This window comes from Serinus canaria, chromosome 2 (genome assembly GCF_022539315.1).
Source record: "Serinus canaria isolate serCan28SL12 chromosome 2, serCan2020, whole genome shotgun sequence".
In the NCBI taxonomy this organism is placed as follows: domain Eukaryota; kingdom Metazoa; phylum Chordata; class Aves; order Passeriformes; family Fringillidae; genus Serinus; species Serinus canaria.
Window position 1 is genome coordinate 119154547 of NC_066315.1, and position 18519 is coordinate 119173065.

Genomic DNA, 18519 nt, shown 5'->3' on the forward strand with positions numbered 1-18519 from the left:
CCTGAGAAGCTGTTCCACTAAAAGGGCAGCAACCCCCTTTCAGCTGTCTTGCCCTCGCTGGATGTAACCCAGGAGTGACACAGCCACCAGCTGAGACATATGGATGCACAGGGTGGAGCTACATAAGCCACCACAAAGTCTGTAATGAAGAAACCTATTGAACTCATCCAGCAGGAAAGCACCAGTCAGCACAGGTTATTAAAGTGCACAGGTTGTTTGCAGTCTCCCTCACCACCAAAATCTGCCTCAGTGCAAAGATAATGCAGAGACCTTGGGAGTAAAACTTGCAGGTGAGCAAAGGAGACAAGGAGGGATGAAAATCAACAGGGAGTCAGGCACACAGATGCACCAATCCTCTGATGTACCCGGCACAGCTCAATTAATAACCAAACCCAAAGAGAGGTTACTCATTGGGAGAAGCGACATTTCTTACAACTCCAAAGAGGACAGAATGCAGGCAGGGGTCCATACTTACTACAGCCCCTGAGAGACATTTGTGAGCTATTTACTTTTCTTAAACAAAAAAAAACACCAAATCAATAGGTATCATAGCTATAAGAAGTCAGAAGGAAAAATATTTAAATGCAAAAGTTGACTGCAAAAGTTGCTAAAATCACATACAAGTTAAGCCTCAAAGAAGTAGATAAGAAGTTCAACAGCAGTGGGAGTAAAGGATGAAGCTTAAACTTAATCTATGAAATGACTATAAACATTTATCTTCTATCTTCTACTAGTGCAAAATCTCTGATTGTTGATAGATGCTACTAATCCTGTGAACTAAAATCAGATTATTTCAGCAGAAGAGTTGACATCCAAGTTTAGCAGATAGTACAGATAAACAGGACTAATGAGAAAAACATGTTGTTTTAAATTTAATTTAAAATTGGAAAACAGATGTTATTTTTTTTATTGTGACAAACACGAAAGCCAAAAATACAGCTGAAAAATATTTTAAATTGCAATTTGAAATAATATTTTATTTCTAATAGTGCTCTGGCTGGAAAATTATAAATCACTGTGTCTCTTCTTATTTCTATAGGGTTTTTGAAGATGCAGTAATACATTCAAACCCAGGTTTTAAAGGCACACAGTTTGAGCCACTCTAAAAAGATATAAAAGGCCTCTCATAGTCATAAGTGGAAAAAACCCCAGACTTTGTGTGAGGAATATATTATCTTTCTCAGAAAGTTTGTAAAATAATTTGCAAGAGCAAATGAGAAAAGTAATTACATGCCAGCCAGCATCTCTCCCTCTCAGACAAAGACACACACACACTAACATGCAGATCTCTCTTTCATCTCATGGTCAGCACTGGCTTCTATGGAGGAGGGGTAAGGGTCTCCTAGACCGTAACAAACATGAAGCAGGTTTCTCAGAAACAGCTCTGTGGGCCACCCAGAACTACAGTTGCCTGAAGTTGTTTTTAAAATACCCCAGATTTTGCAAATTGTTTTTTAAATATTCAGCCATAACATGGCATAGAGCCGCTATCCCGCCTTAGCCGAACAAACACAAAAATAAGAATCACTACAAAACATGCAAGCTTTACTGCCCTAAGTTGACTGGCTACATAGCTTTAAAATGTGATAAAAGCTGTAAATTGCAGGTCAAAGGTCTATTTTGCAAAGAGCTCTGACCCACATTAAAGCTGGGAATCCCAGTCAGCATCGGAAGGCGGCTGGACCCTGCTGGGAATAGGGCGCGCTCCAGGTGCGGGGCGCGCCCTGTGCCGCTGCGGGCACGGGATAAGGTCCTCCCCCGTGTATTGGCCACAGGAGCCCATTTGCTTTCCTAGCTCAGTCTCCTTGCCATGGGCTATGTCTATCATCAGGGTACAATGTATGTGGCAGAAGTTTAGTGCAGCTCTCTTGGGAAAGCCTTAGACGGCCAGATGGGCTATTTAAGCTCAAGGTTTCTTCCGTTTGCTTACAGTGTTTAAAAATCCTTGGCAAACTCCCCCTTGTTGTCCTAGTAACTGCTTAGCCATCCAGCACAATATTTTTCTACTGTATAATAATAACCAAATACCTTAACGTTCACTTTTTTACGGTTGAATTCCCAAACCAATGGGATAGTTATTCTCTATCATCACAGCCTCGGTAACTAAAACAATGCTAGTGCTCATCACAGGTCTAGCACCCTTCCAGTGGTAGGGTACTCAGGTGGAGGATGCAAGCCATGCTTTTTATCACAATCAAAGGAGACCCAAATAAGACATTTGCATATGGAGTTCTTTCCTTGCTGTTTCCCCCAGCCCTCCTCCACTCCATTTATCCTCACTGTGCAATCCTTATAAATCTGCCAATATAAGAGCAACGGCCCATTCCCACAGCCATTAGTCATGTAAGTGGTCTTTCAACATCTATGAAGCAACTTCTATGAAAAACAGCTTAAGGAACACACTTGTTAAATAAAGTAAACGGGAGGGGGGGAGGGGGGAGTGGGGAGATGGGTAGCAGAACCGCCTGAGTCCTCTTCTCACCCTCTCCCCTATGCACACTCCCTTATTGAGATTAGAAATTTGTGACAAACAAAAATCCAATTACCAGAATAAACTTAGCAAGGAGTCACAGGCAGCAATTCTCCTTACAATTTTCATAAGTTGGCAGCCTCTCCCCCCACTATTGTTCGGTGACTAATGACGCTGTAATTTTAGCAGGGTTAGGAAAAGCACTGGGTTTAATTGGCTGCACACGCACCGCGAGGCAGCGTCTCTGCATTGCAGGGAGACATCCATCCCAGGGAGAGGAACCAGAATTAACTCCAAAGCTTTGGAGCACGAGGTAACCCCAGTCAGGGAACACGAGCAGGACAACTGCAAGGCCGCTAGGAAATCCCCTTTGCCGCAGGCAGGAATGCCAGCAGGGCCCCGAGCCGCTGTCATGTAACGCTCGGCTGCGGAGTAGGTTGTGGGATCCATTATCTCCATTTAGCAGCTCAGCAGCTGCACGAAGGAGATGAAGAACAGCTATTGCAGGCTATGACAAGGCTGGGGCTGCAGCCTGCCCATATACTGCTAGAGGGAAAAGGAAGAATAAACTCATTTTCCTCTCTGGAGGTTTCTGCACAAACAACTGAACAGCAGCAGCAGTAACCCCGTCTTCTGTCATGAGAATCAATTTTGTCCTTAAATAATAGTTGAAATTATGAATAGGTTCTCCTTCCAAAATTAAATCAGGAAAGAGAAACAAATGTTCCTGTTTACTTTCAACAGCTGTTCAATCAAAAGGAAGAATTAAGTCAATTTAGAGTTGTCTCAAATACACAAGTTTACTTAATGAAAATATGACAAAGACATATATTCTCATGTGTAGTACAGACATATATTGTCAAACATTTAACTGCAAGAAAGACCTGTTCAGAAATGTGATTCTTTTCTACTTAGCAACTAACAACTCCTCCAGTCCTTTCATTTGAAATATTCTCCTTTTTTCCAATCTTATGGTCTCTACGGTTTCTGTAGATAACCAGTCCTTCCCTCACCCACACATTGTGCTGTTTATGAGCACAACAGAAAGGACATACACACCACAGGGATGCTCCAAGTCTGACCTGTGGCTCTTCTGCCCAAGCCAGACTGTCAGTGATCCATTGACTTCCACAGGTGGGCAGCTCTCAGCCCAAGCACAACACAGCTATAGCACAACCCAGAGTAAGACTCCCCTCCCCCCCTAAGCCCTGCAGACAATTCCATCATTAAATCAATGCTTCTGATCCTTTTCCTATTAGAGCTTCCCAACTGGGTCATCTTTAACATATTTCTTTTTGCAGAATATTTCAAGATCCTTGCCTCTCAAAGTACAGATGAAATGCTTTCCAAGATGTTACTGTTCCATCTCTTGACAACTGTCACCCTTTGCTGAGCTTGAAAATTCTGATCTTATACAAATTTTGCATATAGCAAAGGAAAAAAAAGCAATACTCTCTATGCCAGACTCTTTGCAGTCTATTGACGGAGTCCTAGCTTTGCACTACTAATTCCAGCATTCACATTACTTACAGCTTTCACTTAAAATTTTCCAAGCACTCTCTACATTATCCTTTGCTGTTCCCCCTTCCCTCCCTCTGTTGAATGAGTTTCCCATTGACATCTGCAAAACTATTTCCCTGTCCTCCCTAAAATCCCTTTTTATTGACATCCCTCTGCTCTAGATCTTTCAAAAAACACCTTTAGAGCTGTTAGATAACCACTATGGGGCACCAATTGTTTATTATACACAAACAGTGTCAGCTTTATTGTTTCATTAGGCTCTTCTAGTCTGTGTGTTTAACTTTAGCTTCCAGCTTTTATGGCTATATTTTTATTTGCCTGTAGAAGTTAACACAACAGGATCCCAGTATATGACTGTGGCATGAAGGCACTACTGCAATAGAAATTATAGGCAGCCCAGACATGATTTTTCAATCACACTATTTCCTAGCAACTCTGAACTATCAGTTCCTTAAAAGCTGAAATGTTGATTCAGAAGTTCATTTCAGCTGCTGCTGGCAAGCATTTTGAGCTTTCTCCTACAGACAAGTAAGATTTTTGGAGGGGGGAAGGTGGGTATGGAGGTCAGTGTGGAAGTGTGTTTGTTTGAGTTCTTTTGTGTAGCTGCCTGCAGAAAGAAAAAACAGTAACCTTGTTTGGTTGTATTTACTCTGATGAGAAGATCATCACTATTCAACATGTAGATGAAAATCCATGTGCTACTCTGGTCCTGACCCTCTTGCTTGTCAGAGCACACCATAAATCAGCAAAATTTGAGATGTCAGATGGTCACTTCTGCCCTATGGAACTACTCAACATGCAGTTCAAAAGGAGATTTTAAAAAATGCAACAAAAAACATCTCTCTTGTGTCTGAGAAAAGTAAAGGATCAATATATCCTCAAAGCTGTGGAACAAAAGCAAAATCTTATTCACTTAGTCTCTGAAAGCACTTCTGCCTCAAGGCATTTCATGGAGTGTTTACTTGGTGGCACACAGCTTAGACTGAGCTTGATAATATACAAAGGTGCTAAACTTATAAAAAAATGTGGTCCATTTCTGTGACTGATTACTTATTTCAACAATTCCAAAATGTGCAACACACTTAATACCTACTGCCAAATTCAGGGGTGAAAAGGCCTGCAGCAGACATCCCAAATTAACTGTCTCAGGTAAACAAAGATGTTTTTAAAAATATCTGTTAAGTGGTGAACAGAACCAGGCACAGCCAGTGACTTCTCAATACAGAAGAGGGAAAAGGAATTGGGAGAACAAGGTAGAAAGACATAAAGTACACTAAACAGGCAAGTACAGCTAGAAAATATAATTGATAATAATAGCCTGCACATACAAAGACTTACAGCTTTTAAATAGACTTCAAAGAAACAGACTTCAATCATTACTTAGCTACCTCCACAGCTGCAGTAGGTATTTTTATCTTCTTCTCCCTCCTCGAACATGCTCAGGTGTCAAATTATATTTGGCACTTCCTAAATTCATAATCCTGTCACGTTTTACAGGACTAGCTTTGTCTCATTCACTGTTTGCTGAACTATTGCTATTCAGAGATTTTTTTACTGTAGCTACTCTAGAATACTTCACTATTTAAAATTTAATGAAGGAAGGGGTCCTCTAAACTGCTGAGAGCTGGCCTGCTGCTCTCTCAGCAAAGGCAATCATCATTTCATCAACAACTGCAATAAAATCAGAGTTAAGAGCTTAAGTAAACATTCATTTTTATTCTAGGAATATAACACAATAAGGAGAAAAAAAACCCCATCATAACATTAACAATATATAATTAATGGTAATATCTGTTTATACAGATACAGACCTTGCATCTGGTAGCTATAGGGAGCCTGTCCAGGTTGAGGTGTGCTAAAGCTGGCACCGTAGCTGAGAAATCCTGTTTGTCCAGGTGACTGTGACTGTGCCAATCCACCTTCTGTCTTGATGCCTGCCCACAATGCACCTAAATCAGTTAGTGACAGCAAATCTATTTGTTCATATTCAAACAGGGATGGAAAATAAAATCACTTAATTAACAGCCATTTTAACACACACCTACTATTGCCTGAGAGAACAAATATTGAGAGCACACTGAAAACTGAAGTTCACCAGGGAGAGGTTAAATTCAAAACTGTGTTTCCAATAACTGCAAAAGAAATTTATACATGAACAGGAAGTTGCATTATTCCTTTTTTCCTTTCCTGCCAGAAGCAAACTTTTCCATATATTCACGACATTACACAGAGCTAGATTAGTAACCTTATATGAATTTAATGAAGCATAGCATAGCCAAGATCTCCTGCCATCTACCCATTAATGACATAAATTAAAATTGCATTGTATATTATTCCTACAGGAAAATCACACAGCTCCAAGAATTAGATGTGGATAAAGAAAACTAGCAGTATTAAGTGCAATGATGATTTTTCAAAGGTAATTAAACATTAATTTATTTCTTAACAAATAAGCACCTAAGAGACAGGAACTACAACTGAAGCAATCTCCTGAACTGGGAAAAACATAGCAGAGTCATTAATCTGCACTGGTGGAGAAATCCATTAAACATCACATCACTCTCTCACTTCTAAATTTAGTTATAAAATAATCCAAAGTCTGATCAGTGAATGACTCGCTGCCCAGTTTCAGTGATTCTTCCCTCAATTTGTAAGGCAATGAGGAAGCAAATATCAGCAGGCAAAATACTGAGGAAATGCACACAATTCAGCCTCTGTCTCTTAGTCTTAATTATAAGGTTGTCCCAACATGAACTACCATTTAAAAATAATTATAGCCAAAGTAATGGAGAAGTGATACAATATTCCTAGGTTTCAGTGTGGCATTCAGTGATAACTCGTTGTTCAGAAACCAGCAATATTTGAACTGAATTAACTAAGTGTGAATTAGTAACATTCCTTTGAAAATTACTGTTAATCGAAGTTCATTTCCTGGTTGGATTTTTCTTTAGACAATATTCAACTATGTTTCAAGGTAGGAGTGGGTTCCGAAATTACTGTTGGCAAAACTTCAATACCTCCCTATATACAAATGGCAACGTATTTTCTACCATCTAAGTAATTATTTTTTAACTGTTGTCATTAATTAACCTCAATTCCTTCTTCCAGACCTTCTAACTGTTGAGCTAAACGTGTTTGCTTGTTTTTCCCTGATGCTTACTCGATTCTTCTGTTTCATGTTACAATTAAGCAGTTCAAATGACAAATCTCAACACCTCATTTCCAAGGGGAAACTCCTGCTGTGGATGGCTTGGTATCAACAACCCCTATTTGTTAGCTGTTTAAAGACTTCTGAAATGCTGATTAAATATAGCTTAGAGAAAGTTTAACTAAATCAAGCATTAAATTTCTAGTCTAAATTTCCCTTAGCAGCCTGATCCAACTCTCCATTTAGGGTGGAGGGGTAGATGAACAAAAGCAGCAGTAGGAGGATGCCACTTGAGTGAAGACAACTTGGCACTGACATGCCCTTTTGCAAACCTCTGTGCTATGAAGAGCCTTTCATCTCCTGGGACTTACTCTCACACTTGCTCTCATCCCCAAAGCCTTCACTCATCAAACCTTGATGCTCCCTTCTCCCAAGTCTATTGGACTCAAGGAAGTGGGAAGGGACAGTGACACAAGAGGACTGCCAGGATCTGGAAGGTAAAGAAGAGGGTAAGCAGAGCCTTTGCTAGATGCTGGTGCTGGAGCGGGCAGGAGGAAAGAGCTTCAGGAAATTCTCCAGCCTCCTCAGGGGCTTTGCAGATGAAGCAGAGCCAGGAGCCCCAGGGCAGCAGCTGTCAATGGCAATCCCCTCCACCCCCCTTCCTGCCTGCATGGCTGTATGGCTGTGGAGGTGGGGAACTGGAAAAATGAAGAGGCTAGAAGTACAGCTGAGCACCTTCCCAAACTCTGCTCTAGAGAGAAAACCTGAGGCAGGCAGATACAGGAACTCACAAATACTCTTTCTTACAGTACACCCAGAGTAAAGGAATAAAAAGAAAGAGGCCTCAACTAAGTTTTTCTTTCACATAGGCATAAGTCTTCTCCCTTTATACTGCTGTAAGATTTCTGCCTGGATGAAAGAAAGGCAAGACAGGGGGTACATGGGGTCTAAACTGCAGATCAAAGAGTAGAATTTTGGCTCTAAGCAAGGCTTCAGCTCTTGCCTATTGCAAATGAGTGTCCTACTGCTCCCCAATTTCACTTGGGAGCATAGATTATATGGCATACCTTCATTATGCAAAAATATATGTTAAGTCCTAAAACTTTTTGATAGTTATTTGCTTTTAAATATTTCTCCTATAAAGTACATCAGCAAGGAGCACCTTAGCACCAGCCACAAGGCACAAGCCTGAAAAGAACAAAGCGCATAAAAATTCTCTTGGCTCAGGAGCTGAGGATTTCAGTGGTCAAAAGTAAGCTCTGCAATGTAAAACATTGCAAATTTATCTGAAGTCCTAGGCATGGGGGATGGACTAGGCAAAAAACCAAACCAAAACAAAAGAGCAGGCAAGCATGTTAACCCCCACAAGCAGTTGCCAAGTAAAGCAACTCTCAATTACAGCTCCGACGACAGTGAGACAGCTAAACTCAAGCAGTGAAATCAAGGCCTGGCTGAAGTCAGTGGGAATTTTAGAATTGACTTCAGTGAGGTCAGGATTTAATCCAGAAGAACCAAGCAAAATACAAAAAAGTCACTCTTTGGGCTGCCCAAGCCTAGCAGTCAGCCAAGTATGAACATGAGGTGTCCACAGGAGAAACAGGTCAACAAAAGCAGGGTGGGGAAAAGGGCTGTCTGTTATCATCCCCCCTGACCCAGATGGAATTAGCAGACAGGATCTCATCAGCAACAGGAGCTCTTGTGTGTGTGTCTAAGACTTTCCCATCTCACAAAGTTTAAAATATATGCATTTGAACTGAAACTGAAACATCCAATTTATACTTAGAAACCTATTTTAAAGTAAGGGGAAAAATAATGTATTTCTTTTGCCTAGTGTTCACCATAATCTGCCGTAGGATTTACTTGAGATCCAGTGGATTTTTAACTCGCAGACTTCAAGATGAGATATTCACCAGTTTTGCACTTAAAACTTTTAATACTTTTAAAGTGAACAGCTTATATGGCAAGTTTTGTCCTTTTGGTATAAAACTTATATTATTTGAACATATTTTCACAAAATATACTGCTCAAAGCATGTGGATTATATATTTTTAATATATTACCCCAGAGGAATATAAGACCTATTTTCTAATAATGCATCCTTGCTGCTGCACTGCTATGTGGTCTGCCAGCAGACATTCTGGCAGGAAAATGGTCTCACCCATGGCAGCTTGTTTTTAAATTAAATTTTTTGGGAAATATTTGCTACTTAGTACTATCTCCTTCATCAGGCAGACAGAGCTTTAGTGGCAATTTACCTCAATTTTCACCTCCAGGGAATTTTAAAACATTGGAAAATGAGATTTTTTTTTTTATGGAGGCATTTTTGAATCAGTTTTTTTGCCTGCTGAAAATCAGCACAGCCTCGCAGATTCATCTGGGTTCTAGTAATCTGCACCAGCTGAAATTCAGACTTTTACATCCCGATGTAACCTCATGCACTGCTAGGGAGCAGAGCCCAGAGCAAGTCACCAGGGCTGGGTCTGTGTCCTGGAAACCCTGAGATCTCTTTTCCCATTCCACTGCTGTATTTTTGATGTCACCAACAGAGAGCTAATCACAAACCTCTCCTCCTGACCCCAAAGTGGGGTTTATTTTCGTGAGTACCTTTTTAGCTCTTTAATACATAAATTAAACATGACTCATTCAAAGGTGAGAAAACTAACAGCCTTCCAAAAGAAATGCTCTAGTGCTGTCCCACTAAGCACTGACCTAAGGATCACAGAGGCTCGATCTAAAGAGCATTTACCTGAGGAATAAAAGAGCACAGCCGGGATTTCTTACCATAGGAAGGGATTCCGTAGGGCTGGCCGGGCTGGGGGTAAGTGGCATAGGCTGTAGCTTGCTGCATTCCCGCTGGGAACTGTGTCTGCCCATAGGCAGCCATCGTTTGTGAGGACGGGGTAGGCAGAATATGTGGGTAGGGTCTGCTATTGATTACAAGGGACAGAAAATAGGACAGACACTGCATTAGACAGACATGCACATACTTATTTTTAGATTTATTATAATCCTGCTGCTCCGTTAACACATAATCATAGGCTGTGCTAGACAATGGAAACTTTAAGAGACAAAATAAGAAAGAAATAATAAGACTAATATAATAATAAAGAAACAATAAGAAATCAATAATAAAAGAATAAGAGAAATATGAACTTTGTAAATATTTTTCAAATACATTTTTAGCATTTAAAAAAAATTTCCCTAGAAGCTGCTGCAGTTCAAATTATAGCTTAACAGATGGACTCAATTATTATTTTAAATTAGGTTAAAATCTGCCTATTCCAGTTATTATTATTACTACTACTATTATTATTTTAAAAAGATATCATACTTGGAAGGGTAAATCTGTGGTGGGGAGAACTGGTGTGTTTGTCTTGGGCTGAAACCACTGCTTCCAATTGCTGCACCAAGGAGAAAAGAAAGCATACAGAAGTGTAAATACACACACCAAAGATAAATATTATTTTTCCTAATAGAATTTCAGAGTATTAACAAGATTTTAATTAAATTCAAATATCATTGATACCTTAGATAGAAAATAATATTTTAGGAAGAACTATACAAGAATGCTTAACATTAAAATCTTGATTGCAAATCTCAAATACTAAATTGCCCCTTTGTACAATTCCTGAGCCGTAGTTTATTCTTTGGTTGCACACAGGCAACATTTTCAATGCAAACAACATATTTCCTAATGGAAACATTTCCCTTCATATTTTCAAAGGATTGTTGATATCTCAAGTGCAACATTTTATTAACTTTTAGAATTTTTAAGACCTACATTTTATGAAGGAGCTTTATGCGTGCCTCGATTGGAAACACATGGCCCGCTTCAGAGCACGCGCCTCTTTTTAAAATAAAAATAATTCCTAATACAGACTATGTATTACCTTATTACACTTTCTTCCACTTTATCTGCTGTCTAAAATGCTTTCAGCCTTAGGGAAATCAGTTTTGCAGAAGGGTGTCCAAGGTGCTGTTAGTGAAACAGGTAAGCGGAGGAGGCTGCACCGCGAGCAGCCCCAGCAGCGCTGCGCACACAGAGCCTTCCCAAACACTGCTCACTTCTGTCAGCATCTCTGGGTGCTGCTCAGAGCGTGGCAGCTCTGCTGGCCTCCTCTGCTAAGGACGATATTTTTGGGAGCCCTTCCCTCTCTGGTTACTGTCTGGGTGTCACTTCTCCTCTAGGTCCCAAGGTGGGCTTGGGAGCCTTTGCCAGGAAAGGGTCAGCAGCAGGTTATGAGACTACTGTAAGATCAGACAGCCCGAGAAACAACAGGCCTTATTGCTAAGTGCTTGGAAATAAACAAGGCACACATAATTACCCCTCCCCAGCTACCCCCTTCCTGGCCAGCTACAGGGAAAATCCATCATCTTTACACTCTGGGAGGGAAGCAGGGACCCTCTTTCTTTGCCTTCTACATCTGATAATTTTTCTTTTCTGTGGCCTTTGAGGCTGCAGACATGCCAAGTGTTACACTCCAACCTTTACTCAGATTGCCACAGATATATGTAGCTACAACTAGGTACACACTGTATTTTCTTCTTTCAGAGAATTAAAATACCTTAGAAGCCTTTCTTTGGGCTTTCAGGCTTGATGCTTTCAAACTCATCAGCCTTTAGAGGAAATGGAGGCTCTGACATGACCAGGAAAGGGCTGGCTACCAGGAGTCTGACTGGTTGTGAGATGTCAAATTTTGCTACTACTGAAATGTAATCCCACAATATGATATTAGATCCTTTTCTGATTTGATTTGCACCATAAAACCAATGTGCTAGAATTTCCACAGTTAGTCCACAGGTGTGCAAAACTGAGCAAACACCTTAGGTTGTTCCCACAGTGTTTGTATCCTCTATGTCAGAAGCTAAGATGCATTTGGCTTCCTCTAAGAAAAGAAGCCTGGCAAAAGAGTGAATACTTTGGTAATAATAAATTACAATAAGTGAGGAAGACCTATCCCTCTAATTAGAATAAAAACCACAGAGGCATGTATGTTTACTCACAGAAAACAAAAAGTAACTACTCTGGGCCTGAAAGAAGACATCAGTGTCCCACTGAAGACATCAATGGACATTAATAAGCCTGATACTGTTATGCTCCTCACTTGGGGAAAACTCCTGTTGACTTAGATTAAAATGAACAGAAATAGGCATAAGATAGAAAGTACAAAAGGCTATTTAAGAGAGGTGCACAGGTTTAGATCATGTAGAATAAGAAAATAATAAATGAAAAAAATGCTGAGCTTAAAACTTTTGTTTACTCCTTACCTGATCCTGAGAAATTGTCTAAAGACCCGTCTGTGGTAGTAGTAGTAGCGATCTCACTGCTGTTCATTGGTTCTGTTTTAACTATAGAAATATAAACAGAAAATGTTCTACATGCTCCTAATATTGTTGCAGGCACATGCACACACACTCACTGCAAACACGAACTCAATAAAGCAAAAATCTGCCAAAAAAGTTCTAAATCATGGCTATCAATATTTTGCATTTTATGTGTTTGTGTACACAAACAGTGCAAAATACTGGCAGCTATGATTTATTTACACATAAATATAAGATGATCAAGAGGGTTATTCCTGTCCCCAAGGAATAAAAGCCACTGTAACAAACCAGAAGTTCCCATGCAACTCTCTGCACCTGTCCTGATTCCTCTTAATCCTACAGACCCAACAATAAGGATCCACATTTAGATCAGATCACACAGCATTTACAGGCTTGAAAGACAGCAAATTGAATAAGACAAAAGAGGAAAAAAAAATTTAAATGGTTTTTGCTAAGGACTGTTCAAATTTTGCTTCCAATTAAATAATTTTTCAGAGGAAAATTAAGGATTTGTGATGAAGTAAAACACTTTTCTTGTGGTGGATTTCTCCTCTCAAAATAAAAACCAACTTTATACTCAACAATCCTGAATAAAAAAAAAGGACACAGTCCTCACCAAATACTTCAAAGAATGCTTTTACATTTTATCCCTCAGCACCCACAACAGAACATGGCTATCAGAGAGCAAAAAATAAAGAGACTGAAAGATTATTGCCTGGTTCATGCTGATTCATAATCAATAATCAGTTAATGACTTTCAATAAAACCTCAAGTAAATAAACAATTTCCCTTTCTGTCAGTCCAGTGCAAAGTCTATAATATTAAGATCAAGACAGTATCCTGATCCAAAGAGCAAGGATGGGGCTGACTTGGCATGGATGCAAAACAAGCACCAATAGCTAGTCCTTATACAGCTCGTATGTACATGTGTGTTCGGGAATTACAGCCATCACTAGCAGGAACCTTTGGCACCAAGTTTGAAAAGGGTGAGGCAGAGGGACTTCCCTCTTCCCACAGAAGACCTTTCCTTTCATTACCAGTCCACATTCTTATTCTGCATGTTTGAAGAATAAGAATGTGGACTGGTAATCCTTCACCAAGCCTGCTCTTCTGCCTGCTGACTTGGGAGGTCAATGCTTAGCTGCACACAAAACTCTGCTGTGTCTGCATTAACAAGCAATGCACTCCATTTAGGAAAGTTTCATGAAGTGAAATGATGGGGCAGAGGGCCCAGTGTCCAGAGGCTGGGCATTTTTGAGAGTGGTTATTCAGCTTGAGAACATGAGCTGCACTTCTGCAAAGCACTGTTTTTGAAACAAGTGAAATCCAAGAGACTCCCCAAGGGGAATTACTGAGGTAAGGAAAGGTGGCCACGAGGTTCACTCCAGAAGTGCACTCATGATTTGAACCATAACTCTAATACAAAGGTATTTCTTAAAAACACAGATACAATGCAATATTTATTGCAGAGTGTCTATCGCAAGTAATTTTTCAGAAACAGACTTTTACAGCATGTTCTACAGTTTGTCAACCTAGATATGAAAAATTATAGGATCTACATTATCTTCTGCCTTTTCTTAAAAGTTTATCACAACTACATTTTAAAGTCAGGCTCATACTTCTCTCATAGACTACTCCAAGTTTCCCCAGAATATGCAAGTCTTCTGAACCTAATTTCCATAATGTAATTGTACTTTGGGAATAACAATGAAAGATACTTTCCTCTACAGCTGGTATCTGTGGTGGGGGAAAATAGAGGAAGGTAAGACAGATCGACCGAACCTGGAGTAAAGGGTGGAATTTTTCAGTATGTGCTTTCTCCAAACTCTTCCTCTTCTCTATTGGAAAAACAATATTCCATATTCTTCATTTTTTTGGATCACTGAAAATTAGCAGTCTGAGGACTATGCTGAATTGCCTCACACAGTATAGAGAAGTATACTGTCAGTTGTTTTAGACAAAAAGAAGCTACCCCCTTCCTTCTGAAAAGGACTTGGGATTTCTGGAGGATGAGAAGTTAGGCGAGAGCTGGAAATGTCCATTTCCAGCCCAGAAACACCAACTGCATCCTGGGCTGCATCAAAAGCAGCATGGCCAGCAGGGCAAGGGAGGGGATTCTGCCCCCTGCTCTGCTCTCTGAAACACGACTGGGAGTTCTGCATCCAGCACAGGAAGGACATGGACCTGTTGTAGCAAGTCCAGAGGAAGGACACCAAGATGACTGGAGGTGTGGAGCACCTCCCCTGCAAGGAAAGGCTAAGACTTTTGGGACTGTTGAGCCTAGAAAAGGTTTTGGGGTGATCTAATTGTGGCTTTCCAGTAGCTGAATGGAGCCCCCAAGAAAAATAAAGAAGGACCCTTTGCAAGAACATGTAGTGTCAGGGAAAGGGAGAATGGATCCAAAGGAAAAGATAGTAGGCTTAGATTAGGTATCAGGAAGAAATCTATAAGTCTATAATATTAAGATCAAGACAGTATCCTGATCAGGAAGAAATCCTTTACTCTGAGGGCCGTGAAGAACAGGAACAGCTTGCCCAGAGGAGCTGTGGCTGTCCCATCATTTGAAATGTTCAAGGACAGGTTAGATGAGCCTCTGAGCACCTATTTGGATCCTTGTTTAAGATACCATTTTCAGAAAAAAGTTTTCAAGATATAATTTCTGTTTCTATGGCTAATGAGCAATACTTCTGTGCAACATAGTTTAAAACTGAATGCTGTTTACTACACATACTACTTTTAAAGATATAGGAAAAATATGAAATACAATGCAGTGCCATCTTCATGGGAAGGAATTCTAGTTGCTGACTGAGGTGCTCACCAATTTTTCCTAAAAACTTTGTTTTCTCTCTCAGCTGTTCTATCTCCCGAATGTAAAAAAAACCCCCAGGATATAAGAAAGGATGTTCCCATTATTCCTGGATCCCTGGATCTGCATACCCATTACTTGGGTGATAATAAATATGCCCTAGAATGCTGTCTTTAGAAACAACCACAACCTTAATGAACCTTTGTGTCAAAGATAGCTGGAAATTTAATAAAGATGAATAAGTACTGAAAAACTCTCCGTTCCCCCAGCACTTTAAAATGCCTGAAGACTACTGCATATTCCTTCTATCAGCCTAAGCACATTTAACAGGATGAAATCTTGCTATACAAAGAAATAAACTGAGAAGAATAGCCATGGATATGAGAACAGCCAAGAATACCTGTTGGATATATTTACAGGTACCCTTACTGCAAAGGAAGTTCTCGTTTGTTCAAAGCAAAACTCAACTGCCATGGAGTATATTTCACCCCAGAATCACAGGGAAAGAGAAGTGCAAAGGCACTGCCTAAGAATACAAGTCTCACAGTCTATTCCAGCAGCCCATGAGTCACCCATATCTATGAAGTGAGACATATGGAGCTGTCCATGGAAGCCAAGCTTCGGCTGAGCACGGATCTGGCCCTGCCACGTGCTGCTTACGGGTGCTCTGGAGTTCAGCTCTTCACATTTTCCATGGCAATTAACATTTCTGCAACATATCCTAAGCTTTCACAAGATGACACTGGGACATGAGTGGGAATATTGCCACATCTAGACAACACACATTGCAAGCTTGCCAACAACAGCCAACACCGTGCTCAGTTGTGGTAAAAACTGTGGAAAGTGACACAGGAAAAGTTCCCCTTTCTGCTGCTCCTTTATCAAGACTGACCTTTACAGAGGTGCAGAATCATCAGACGTGAATTCTAGAGACAGATTTTGATTTAGCAATGTACTACTAAGTTTTAGTGCCACCCAAACTACTCACTTAATAGATTATCAATAAGTTCAAGAAGCAGACTAGTGTCTTCTTAATCTGCTGCAAAAAGTCAGTGCTTTTTTAGAACCAGTGATTTAGATTTGGTTTATATATCAAGGACCTTAAAAAACTATGTCAACAAAGAGATTTTTTCCCCTTATTATTTGCTTCTAGTAATTTGTGAGAGTCTAAAAATACTTAAAAAGAAACTGTGTAAGAAAACACATGGAACAGTAGAAAAAATAGGAGTAGCAGATAATAGCACAAATGCTAGCTTTGAGGAAAAAAAGCAAAAAATTCAGTTGATTCAGAGATCAACTGCTGATCTAATGTTATATAGATTGTTAAAATTTTTCTTCTAAAGGAACTCAGGGACTGCAAGTGAAATGTGCCCTGTTTTGTCAGCTGTAGAGCAAAAGGTGGTTAAAAAATGACTGACATGGCAGTTTCTGAACTCTATTGAGAGAGAGAACTCCAGACCAGAACCCACAAGTTCATGTGGTTTGTTGGCCAAGTAACAACTTTCTCAGTTCACAGCTTGTCATGCAGTTCCTGGTATATATATCAGTAAAGAGTGTTAGGAGGAATGAGATGCTGGCTACTTTAAATATGGATTTTGAGACCTAATATTTGGCTACTCCTAGCACAGAAGTTGTAGGAATACCTCATAAAGATTTGCATCTTCAAGCATGCAAAAAGTAAGCATGCTTGAAGGTGCAAAAAAATAAAAGCAATTTTTAAAACTGCTTTTATTACATTAAATACATATAACTCTTGCTCTACTGAACCCATCTTTGTTAACAGCTATGCCATATACATTAAATCAGAATAGAAATATTGCAAACATGCCTGACATTAAATAGGTTTTAATTTTGCAGTTTTAAGATTGAATTAACACTATGATGTTATATTCTTTGTATTTTATAAAAAAGTGGGCAAAATTAAATTATTCTTGGCTGACAGCTCTCAGTGTTCATGGGCTACAAGAGACTCAACAAATTGTGGTAGTTAGTTTGTTTATAGACATACATAAAAACACAATCTCTTGCCCTATTCTGGCTGGCATCTTCAAATAATAGTAGTAACTAAACACCATATAAATCTTGACTAAGTACTTCATGTATAATCAATTGCTATTCACACACTGTTTTGCTTGACATCATCCTGCTTCTGTACTCACTATAGAAGCCCAAAGTTCACCTCGAAGCATAAAGGTAATTTTTACTAACAACAAGACAAGAATTCTACCTTGAACCTCTAAGCTGATTATATTTTCCATTATTTTATTCAAACAGCCCTTTGTTTGTAGTGAACAATCTTGCAATTATAAAAAGGTTACAGGTTACTCAATTATACTAATTCCTATCCAGGATATTATTGTCTCTTTCTGTCACAGATTATCAAATCATGAGCTTCTGACCATGAAGCCTGATAAACTTACTTGTTACTGCTATTCAAAGAGAATTCTTCCTGAATCTCATTATCTGGAAACTACCAGAAGGTAATTTCCAGCCTAAATTTTTGTATGGTTTTCAAAAAAAAGTCCCTGCTCAAAGCAGCACATTCTAGTTCAAGCCCAGACTGTTCCCTGCTTTCCCCTCCTCTGATGTGAGAGGCTTCAAAACTTCTCCAATATTTGGGCTGTGGTTAACACTTAGGTTTTACCACATACACCCCCAAGACTCTCATCTTCCTCTTATGCATTTAAGGTGAAAGAGCTTTAACATCCTCGTACCTCCTCATCTAGCAGTAAAAACCTTAAATTTACAAAGAAAAGTAATTTGCTACAGTGCAAAATCAGAAAGAAAATTCAAAAACAAAAATTCAAATTCTCTATCTCTCTGGATAGAGACAAAGGTGGACAGTATTTGTAGCTGCTAAGCAAGATTCAGCTTGGATTTTTATCTGACAACTACAGTCATAGGTTAAAATTCACTGCAGCTGGGAGATGTGTGTATCTTATACCAAGTGTTTGTATCTCTCCCCTGCAAATGAAGGCAGCATATATCCAAGACCAATTCTTTTAAAAGTGTCATGGACTATTCTATTTCCTTTATTTTTTATTTTCCTCTTTTCAATTGGGAATCTCACCATGCACATGTTTAACAATTTGCAGTGTTCCCAAACAGTATTCATATTCTTTAATCAAAGCCAGACAAAATGACCACAAAACATCACAGGTCATTAAGGGCAAAGAAGGTTGTCTTCACTGCCTTCCGGAAACATGGAGATTTTCATGTGAACAGGGGAGCAGCATGGAGAAGTCAAGC

At 39.6% G+C, this 18519-nt stretch overlaps 1 protein-coding gene across 1 annotated transcript in view; it reads right to left on the reverse strand.

The window, feature by feature from the left end:
- EYA1 (EYA transcriptional coactivator and phosphatase 1) overlaps nucleotides 1-18519 on the reverse strand; it is a 145310-nt gene that overhangs the window by 57770 nt on the left and 69021 nt on the right. Inside the window, exons 4-7 of the mRNA XM_050970882.1 lie at nucleotides 12408-12488; nucleotides 10471-10540; nucleotides 9921-10066; nucleotides 5803-5940 (exon numbers count right to left, since the gene is read on the reverse strand). Coding sequence (XP_050826839.1) covers nucleotides 5803-5940; nucleotides 9921-10066; nucleotides 10471-10540; nucleotides 12408-12488 — 435 coding nt within the window. The remainder of the gene's footprint in view (nucleotides 1-5802; nucleotides 5941-9920; nucleotides 10067-10470; nucleotides 10541-12407; nucleotides 12489-18519) is intronic.